The 10404-nt window shown below is 39.6% G+C and overlaps 1 protein-coding gene across 1 annotated transcript; it reads left to right on the top strand.

Annotated features, from left to right (window-relative positions):
- The first annotated feature begins 538 nt into the window (after positions 1-538).
- On the top strand, positions 539-3463 carry LOC129809396 (uncharacterized). The gene has a single exon (XM_055859204.1). The coding sequence runs from the start codon at positions 539-541 to the stop codon at positions 3461-3463; it is 2925 nt and encodes a 974-aa protein (XP_055715179.1).
- The last annotated feature ends 6941 nt before the right edge of the window (positions 3464-10404 follow it).

Here is a 10404-nt window from a genome sequence, read left to right as displayed (position 1 = left end):
TGATTGGTAACCAAGGCAGAGATTCCAAAGTGCCCGTAAATTTTCTCCTTTCCCTCCATCTTGCAATCCATGGAGTACGAGGCCACTGTATTGTGGAACACCTCAAGAATACACAGATGGATTAACTTCCGGCAATTTCTGGAGGAAAATCACAGGAAATGTTCCTTCAAGGCTGGGTTGGATTCCACCAGGAACGACATCTCAAGAAAAACACTATTCCCTTGCATATTTAGAAGATTTTCTTCACAAATTCACTAAATACTATCCCAAGCAACTTCACTAAACGCTTTTCTCAATTTTTCCAGTAGTGAAACAACAAATTTTCGTGAAAAACAGTCAGAAGAGGTAGAGACTTGGAAATGATGGCAATCTGTCAAAAAAATTTTTGATGGAAAATAAAAAAACCCAATGTGTAGGCATTTTTCTTCAAAAATTCCTTCAAAAATATGAATTTTTCTTTAAAAAATTCTTGAAATAATTCTTGATGAAATCAGCTCCAATGTGTAGACACCTTAAGCCTGGAAAACTAAGAATTGTAATGGATGCTGCGGCGAAATCAGAAGGGGTTTCACTGAACACTGAATTACTGAAGGGTCCCGATCAATTGACGTCCTTAACTGAAGTGTTGCTCAAATTTCGTCGAGGAAATTATGCTTTCACGGGGGACATTGAACAAATGTTCCATCAAGTTTTGGTTAGGGAATTAGATCAAAATTACCAGCGTGTATTATGGAGAGGTAGAGATAATCGGGCGCCTATTCAGGAATACAAGATGCGCGTTCTTATATTTGGAGCTTCGTGCAGTCCGGCATTGGCTGCATATGTTAAAAATAAGAACGCTGAAGAGTTCCGATCTGACTTTCCTGAAGCATATGAAGCTATCACTGAGCGGCATTACGTAGATGATTGGCTTGAGTCTTGTGACGACACAGATCAAGCCAAGAAACTTATTGAACAAGTGATTAAGATTCATTCTAAAGGGGGTTTCGTAATTCGGAATTTCATTGCGTCGGATCAGACTATTTTGTCAGATGTGCCCAAAGATCTTTGCTCCTCATCACCAACACTCGACTTAAACTCTGACGAACAGTTTGAAAAGGTGTTGGGAATATGGTGGGATCCTAAAGAAGACGTGTTAACTTTCCGTACAACTTTTTCAAGAATCCCTGGTACATTGATGTCAGGAGATAAAATACCGACTCGAAGAGAAATTTTGCAAATTGTAATGAGTATTTACGATCCATTCGGAATGCTGGTTCACTTAACTGTAGGGGGCAAGATGATAATGCAGAAAGTATGTAATAAAGGGGTTGATTGGTCAGAAGAAATTGATGAGATCACTCATAAAGAGTGGAAAAAATGGGTAGTAGGTCTATCCATGATCTATCAGGTTCGGGTTCCTCGTTGCTTTGCAACAAAAGATGTTAGGGAGCAACAAGTCCAGTTACATATTTTCTGTGATGCCAGCTCATCAGCCTTTGCTGCAGTGGCTTACTTGCGTTTCGGTGATGACCAAATTCATGTCACATTTGTCATGGGTAAAAGTAGATTAGCACCACCATCAAAGACTCTCACAATCCCACGTCTGGAATTGCAGGCTGCCGTTTTGGGAAGCCGTTTAGCTTGCACAGTGAGACAACAAGTCGGAATAAAGATTAACAAAACTTATTTGTGGAGTGATTCACGTACTGTACTATCTTGGATCCAAACTGATCCCAAAAAGTTCCAAGATTTTGTAGGTCACAGGGTTTCCGAAATAAATAATTTGACCCAAGAGGATGAGTGGAAGTGGGTACCTACCAAGCTTAATGTTGCTGATGAAGCAACTCGCTTTGATTTACCCACAGACTTAACACCTGAGTCACGATGGTTTAAAGGGCCTGATTTTTTGTCGCACAAAGAGGCCTCATGGCCTACAATAGAATCAAGTTCAATCGTCCCAATTGCTGTCGTTCAAGCAGAAGAAGTAGTTATAGACGAAAAACCAGAGAATAACCGATTGATAGATTTCAATTCATTCTCCAGTTTTTGGCGCATGATTCGATCAATGGCTTACGTCCTACGTTTCGCAAATCGTGTACGCAAGACTCGAACGATGACAAACTTCCTAACAGTAAATGAACTCAATCAAGCAAGAAACTTGCTGATAAGCCAGTCACAAGCCGAGTCCTTTTCTTCGGAAATAGAAATTTTAAAGAAAGGAAAACCTCTTACAAGAGGGGGACGATTATCTCGCTTGACTCCAGAAATTGATAGCAATGGCTTGATAAGGATGAAAGGAAGACTAGAGAAGTTGGCTCTCAGGGAATTGCCGAATTATAATAATCCTCTTATACTTTGTGGGAAAAATAAATTTACCAAACTTTTTCTGGAGGAAGAACATAAGAGACTAGGACATGTAGGATCACGTTATATCCTAGCCGAAATGAGGCCACTTTATCATGTTATTGGGGGACGTCGCACTCTCAAATGGATAGAAGCCCATTGTGTATTCTGTCAGAAACGACGTGCTAAGACTATCCAACCTATGATGGGGCAATTGCCGCTTGCTCGTTTGGATGTGTATCAACATCCATTCACAAATACGGGCCTTGATTTTTTTGGACCGATTGATACCAAATTAAACCGTAGCCGAGTAAAGCGATATGGAGCTATATTCACATGTTTGACTACCCGCGCGGTTCATTTGGAGGTTTGCGAATCACTCACGACTGATTCTTGTATCATGGCAATACATAGATTCGTTTCAAGGCGTGGAAGCCCCGTTAAAATTATTTCGGATAACGGAACTAATTTTAAAGGGGCTAAGCGGGAATTAAAGGAAGCGCTTAAAGAAATCGATCAAGATCGTATTGGTGTGGATTTATCTAAGAGAAATATCGAATGGGAATATAATCCACCATCCGCGCCGCATATGGGTGGAGCTTGGGAACGATTAATTCGTTCCGTAAAACGTTCCTTGGAAGCTACTCTTAAGGCCTCCGTTCCTACACCCGAAATATTGGTCACTGCATTTGCGGAAGTGGAAAGTATTCTTAATGGGCGTCCATTAATGGTACTTACTGATAATGATGAATTACTTACGCCCAACCATTTCCTCTTATTGCGCCAAGCCACCTATCAGGCTCCGGGAAAATTTTCAGATGACGACCTCGTGTTGAGAAAACAGTGGCGCGCGTCCCAGCGGTTGGCAGATATTTTTTGGACCCACTGGGTTAATGATTACCTTCCGGTGTTGGCCCTTCGACCAAAATGGTGGTCAAATGATCGTCAGATTCAAGTCAATGATCTCGTTGTGATTATTGATAACAAACATGATCGGAATTCTTGGCGTAGGGGAAAAATCGTAAAAATCTATCCTGGATCGGACGGAGTAGTACGCGTAGTTGACGTGAGTACTGCAACGGGTCAATATAGGCGCCCGGTTAACAAATTATGTCTGCTTAGACTTCCAGACAATTAATGTTAAAGACAATTGGAGACATATCCCCAATTGGGGGGACTGATGTTAAAATTGTCTGAATAAAGCTTCGATGTGAAATCCGTTGGATGTGAGTTTGAATTTGAATCGGAATTTGTCGACCTCAGCGCCAACGGTCGAAATTTAAAACATGACGCTGATTTTTATAGGGTGACATATTATTGCACTTTTTCGAGCAGTTGTGAAATGGCATTGGCTGAAAAGAGGTGGCTCAAGGAGAGCTCTACTTTTTGCAACGCATTTTTAACAGTGTTTGAAAATTTTTAAAGTCGATTATCTCGGAAACTATGAGAAATAGAGGCCTCAAACTTTACATCTGTTTAGAGCCTCCTTCAGGCTTGAGATGTGCAGAATTTAACTCGGAAATAAGGAAAATTGGACGAGAAATGCACAAAAGTGTTTGAAAATTTTTAAAGTCGATTATCTCGGAAACTATGAGAGATAGAGGCCTCAAACTTTACATCTGTTTAGAACCTCCTTCAGGCTTGAGACGTGCAGAATTTAATTCGGAAACAAGGAAAATTGCACGAGAAATGCATAATAGTGTTTGAAAATCTTTAAAGTCGATTATCTCGGAAACTATGAGAGATAGGGGCCTCAAACTTTGCATCTGTTTAGAGCCTCCTTCATGCTTGAGATGTGCAGAATTTAACTCGGAAGTGAGGAGAATTGGACGAGAGATGCACAAAAGTGTTTGAAAATCTTTAAAGTCGATTATCTCGGAAACTATGAGAGATAGGGACCTCAAAACTTTACATCTGTTTAGAGCCTCCTTCAGGCTTGAGATGTGCCGAATTTAACTCGGAAATAAGGAAAATTGGACGAGAAATGCACAAAAGTGTTTGAAAATTTTTAAAGTCGATTATCTCGGAAACTATGAGAGATAGAAGCCTCAAACTTTACATCTGTTCAGAGCCTCCTTCAGGCTTGAGATGTGCAGAATTTAACTCGGAAACAAGGAAAATTGGACGAGAAATGCACGAAAGTGTTTGAAAATCTTTAAAGTCGATTATCTCGGAAACTATGAGAGATAGGGGCCTCAAACTTTGCATCTGTTTAGAGCCTCCTTCAGGCTTGAGATGTGCACAATTTAACTCGGAAACAAGGAAAATTGCACGAGAAATGCATAAAAGTGTTTGAAAATCTTTAAAGTCGATTATCTCGGAAACTATGAGAGATAGGGGCCTCAAACTTTGCATCTGTTTAGAGCCTCCTCCAGGCTTGAGATGTGCAGAATTTAACTCGGAAACAAGGAAAATTGGACGAGAAATGCACGAAAGTGTTTGAAAATCTTTAAAGTCGATTATCTCGGAAACTATGAGAGATAGGGGCCTCAAACTTTACATCTGTTTAGAGCCTCCTTCAGGCTTGAGATGTGCAGAATTTAACTCGGAAACAAGGAAAATTGCACGAGAAATGCATAAAAGTGTTTGAAAATCTTTAAAGTCGATTATCTCGGAAACTATGAGAGATAGGGGCCTCAAATTTTGCATCTGTTTAGAGCCTCCTTCAGGCTTGAGATGTGCAGAATTTAACTCGGAAAGAAGGAAAATTGGACGAGAAATGCACGAAAGTGTTTGAAAATCTTTAAAGTCGATTATCTCGGAAACTATGAGAGATAGGGACCTCAAAACTTTACATCTGTTTAGAGCCTCCTTCAGGCTTGAGATGTGCCGAATTTAACTCGGAAATAAGGAAAATTGGACGAGAAATGCACAAAAGTGTTTGAAAATTTTTAAAGTCGATTATCTCGGAAACTATGAGAGATAGAAGCCTCAAACTTTACATCTGTTCAGAGCCTCCTCCAGGCTTGAGATGTGCAGAATTTAACTCGGAAACAAGGAAAATTGGACGAGAAATGCACGAAAGTGTTTGAAAATCTTTAAAGTCGATTATCTCGGAAACTATGAGAGATAGGGGCCTCAAACTTTGCATCTGTTTAGAGCCTCCTTCAGGCTTGAGATGTGCACAATTTAACTCGGAAACAAGGAAAATTGCACGAGAAATGCATAAAAGTGTTTGAAAATCTTTAAAGTCGATTATCTCGGAAACTATGAGAGATAGGGGCCTCAAACTTTGCATCTGTTTAGAGCCTCCTCCAGGCTTGAGATGTGCAGAATTTAACTCGGAAACAAGGAAAATTGGACGAGAAATGCACGAAAGTGTTTGAAAATCTTTAAAGTCGATTATCTCGGAAACTATGAGAGATAGGAGCCTCAAACTTTGCATCTGTTTAGAGCCTCCTTCAGGCTTGAGATGTGCACAATTTAACTCGGAAACAAGGAAAATTGGACGAGAAATGCATAAAAGTGTTTGAAAATCTTTAAAGTCGATTATCTCGGAAACTATGAGAGATAGGGGCCTCAAATTTTGCATCTGTTTAGAGCCTCCTTCAGGCTTGAGATGTGCAGAATTTAACTCGGAAACAAGGAAAATTGGACGAGAAATGCATAAAAGTGTTTGAAAATCTTTAAAGTCGATTATATCGGAAACTACGAGAGATAGGGGCCTCAAAACTTTACATCTGTTTAGAGCCTCCTTCAGGCTTGAGATGTGCCGAATTTAACTCGGAAACAAGGAAAATTGGACGAGAAATGCACGAAAGTGTTTGAAAATCTTTAAAGTCGATTATCTCGGAAACTATGAGAGATAGGGGCCTCAAACTTTACATCTGTTTAGTGCCTCCTTCAGGCTTGAGATTTGCAGAACTTAACTCGGAAATAAGGAAAATTGGACGAGAAAGGCACCAAAGTGTCTGAAAATCTTTAAAATCGATTATCTCGGAAACTATGAGAGATAGGGGCCTCAAATTTTGCATCTGTTTAGAGCCTCCTTCAGGCTTGAGATGTGCAGAATTTAACTCGGAAACAAGGAAAATTGGACGAGAAATGCACGAAAGTGTTTGAAAATCTTTAAAGTCGATTATCTCGGAAACTATGAGAGATAGGGACCTCAAAACTTTACATCTGTTTAGAGCCTCCTTCAGGCTTGAGATGTGCCGAATTTAACTCGGAAATAAGGAAAATTGGACGAGAAATGCACAAAAGTGTTTGAAAATTTTTAAAGTCGATTATCTCGGAAACTATGAGAGATAGAAGCCTCAAACTTTACATCTGTTCAGAGCCTCCTCCAGGCTTGAGATGTGCAGAATTTAACTCGGAAACAAGGAAAATTGGACGAGAAATGCACGAAAGTGTTTGAAAATCTTTAAAGTCGATTATCTCGGAAACTATGAGAGATAGGGGCCTCAAACTTTGCATCTGTTTAGAGCCTCCTTCAGGCTTGAGATGTGCACAATTTAACTCGGAAACAAGGAAAATTGCACGAGAAATGCATAAAAGTGTTTGAAAATCTTTAAAGTCGATTATCTCGGAAACTATGAGAGATAGGGGCCTCAAACTTTGCATCTGTTTAGAGCCTCCTCCAGGCTTGAGATGTGCAGAATTTAACTCGGAAACAAGGAAAATTGGACGAGAAATGCACGAAAGTGTTTGAAAATCTTTAAAGTCGATTATCTCGGAAACTATGAGAGATAGGAGCCTCAAACTTTGCATCTGTTTAGAGCCTCCTTCAGGCTTGAGATGTGCACAATTTAACTCGGAAATAAGGAAAATTGGACGAGAAATACACAAAAGTGTTTGAAAATTTTTAAAGTCGATTATCTCGGAAACTATGAGAGATAGTGGCCTCAAACTTTGCATCTGTTTAGAGCCTCCTTCAGGCTTGAGATGTGCAGAATTTAACTCGGAAACAAGGAAAATTGGACGAGAAATGCACGAAAGTGTTTGAAAATCTTTAAAGTCGATTATCTCGGAAACTATGAGAGATAGGGGCCTCAAACTTTACATCTGTTTAGTGCCTCCTTCAGGCTTGAGATTTGCAGAACTTAACTCGGAAATAAGGAAAATTGGACGAGAAAGGCACCAAAGTGTCTGAAAATCTTTAAAATCGATTATCTCGGAAACTATGAGAGATAGGTACCTCAAATTTTGCATCTGTTTAGAGCCTCCTTCAGGCTTGAGCTGTGTAAAATTTCACTTGGAAATGAGGTGAGTTGGACGAGAAAAGCATTAAAGTGTTTGAAAATCTTTAAAGTCGATTATCTCGGAAACTATGAGAGATAGGGGCCTCAAACTTTGCATCTGTTTAGAGCCTCCTTCATGCTTGAGATGTGCAGAATTTAACTCGAAAATAAGGAAAATTGGACGAGAAATGCATAAAAGTGTTTGAAAATCTTTAAAGTCGATTATCTCGGAAACTATAAGGGATAGGGGCCTCAAACCTTGCATCTGTTTAGAACCTCCTTCAGGCTTGAGATGTGCAGAATTTAACTCGGAAGTGAGGAGAATTGGACGAGAGATGCACAAAAGTGTTTGAAAATCTTTAAAGTCGATTATCTCGGAAACTATGAGAGATAGGGGCCTCAAACTTTACATCTGTTTAGAGCCTCCTTCAGGTTTGAGATGTGCAGAATTTAACTCGGAAACAAGGAAAATTGGACGAGAAATGCACAAAAGTGTTTGAAAATCTTTAAAGTCGATTATCTCGGAAACTATGAGAGATAGGGGCCTCAAACTTTGCATCTGTTTAGAGCCTCCTTCAGGCTTGAGATGTGCAGAATTTAACTCGGAAACAAGGAAAATTGGACGAGAAATGCATAAAAGTGTTTGAAAATCTTTAAAGTCGATTATCTCGGAAACTATGAGAGATAGGGGCCTCAAATTTTGCATCTGTTTAGAGCCTCCTTCAGGATTGAGATGTGCAGAATTTAACTCGGAAACAAGGAAAATTGGACGAGAAATGCACGAAAGTGTTTGAAAATCTTTAAAGTCGATTATCTCGGAAACTATGAGAGATAGGGACCTCAAAACTTTACATCTGTTTAGAGCCTCCTTCAGGCTTGAGATGTGCCGAATTTAACTCGGAAATAAGGAAAATTGGACGAGAAATGCACAAAAGTGTTTGAAAATCTTTAAAGTCGATTATCTCGGAAACTATGAGAGATAGGGGCCTCAAACTTTGCATCTGTTTAGAGCCTCCTTCAGGCTTGAGATGTGCACAATTTAACTCGGAAACAAGGAAAATTGGACGAGAAATGCACGAAAGTGTTTGAAAATCTTTAAAGTCGATTATCTCGGAAACTATGAGAGATAGGGGCCTCAAACTTTGCATCTGTCTAGAGCCTCCTTCAGGCTTGAGATGTGCACAATTTAACTCGGAAACAAGGAAAATTGCACGAGAAATGCATAAAAGTGTTTGAAAATCTTTAAAGTCGATTATCTCGGAAACTATGAGAGATAGGGGCCTCAAACTTTGCATCTGTTTAGAGCCTCCTCCAGGCTTGAGATGTGCAGAATTTAACTCGGAAACAAGGAAAATTGGACGAGAAATGCACGAAAGTGTTTGAAAATCTTTAAAGTCGATTATCTCGGAAACTATGAGAGATAGGGGCCTCAAACTTTGCATCTGTTTAGAGCCTCCTTCAGGCCTGAGATGTGCAGAATTTAACTCGGAAACAAGGAAAATTGGACGAGAAATGCATAAAAGTGTTTGAAAATCTTTAAAGTCGATTATCTCGGAAAGTATGAGAGATAGGGGCCTCAAATTTTGCATCTGTTTAGAGCCTCCTTCAGGCTTGAGATGTGCAGAATTTAACTCGGAAACAAGGAAAATTGGACGAGAAATGCATAAAAGTGTTTGAAAATCTTTAAAGTCGATTATATCGGAAACTACGAGAGATAGGGGCCTCAAAACCTTACATCTGTTTAGAGCCTCCTTCAGGCTTGAGATGTGCCGAATTTAACTCGGAAATAAGGAAAATTGGACGAGAAATACACAAAAGTGTTTGAAAATTTTTAAAGTCGATTATCTCGGAAACTATGAGAGATAGTGGCCTCAAACTTTACATCCGTTTAGAGCCTCCTTCAGGCTTGAGATGTGCAGAATTTAACTCGGAAACAAGGAAAATTGGACGAGAAATGCACGAAAGTGTTTGAAAATCTTTAAAGTCGATTATCTCGGAAACTATGAGAGATAGGGGCCTCAAACTTTACATCTGTTTAGTGCCTCCTTCAGGCTTGAGATTTGCAGAACTTAACTCGGAAATAAGGAAAATTGGACGAGAAAGGCACCAAAGAGTCTGAAAATCTTTAAAATCGATTATCTCGGAAACTATGAGAGATAGGTACCTCAAACTTTGCATCTGTTTAGAGCCTCCTCCAGGCTTGAGATGTGCAGAATTTAACTCGGAAACAAGGAAAATTGGACGAGAAATGCACGAAAGTGTTTGAAAATCTTTAAAGTCGATTATCTCGGAAACTATGAGAGATAGGGGCCTCAAACTTTGCATCTGTTTAGAGCCTCCTTCAGGCTTGAGATGTGCACAATTTAACTCGGAAACAAGGAAAATTGGACGAGAAATGCATAAAAGTGTTTGAAAATCTTTAAAGTCGATTATCTCGGAAAGTATGAGAGATAGGGGCCTCAAATTTTGCATCTGTTTAGAGCCTCCTTCAGGCTTGAGATGTGCAGAATTTAACTCGGAAACAAGGAAAATTGGACGAGAAATGCATAAAAGTGTTTGAAAATCTTTAAAGTCGATTATCTCGGAAACTATGAGAGATAGGGGCCTCAAACTTTGCATCTGTTTAGAGCCTCCTTCAGGCTTGAGATGTGCAGAATTTAACTCGGAAACAAGGAAAATTGCACGAGAAATGCATAAAAGTGTTTGAAAATCTTTAAAATCGATTATCTCGGAAACTATGAGAGATAGGGGCCTCAAATTTTGCATCTGTTTAGAGCCTCCTTCAGGTTTGAGATGTGCCGAATTTAACTGGGAAACAAGGAAAATTGCACGAGAAATGCATAAAAGTGTCTGAAAATCTTTAAAGTCGATTATCTCGGAAAGTATGAGAGATAGGGGC

Source organism: Phlebotomus papatasi, unplaced genomic scaffold (assembly GCF_024763615.1).
Source record: "Phlebotomus papatasi isolate M1 unplaced genomic scaffold, Ppap_2.1 HiC_scaffold_91, whole genome shotgun sequence".
In the NCBI taxonomy this organism is placed as follows: domain Eukaryota; kingdom Metazoa; phylum Arthropoda; class Insecta; order Diptera; family Psychodidae; genus Phlebotomus; species Phlebotomus papatasi.
The sequence above is the reverse complement of the archived record's forward strand: the minus strand, read 5'-3'. Positions and strand labels throughout refer to the sequence as shown.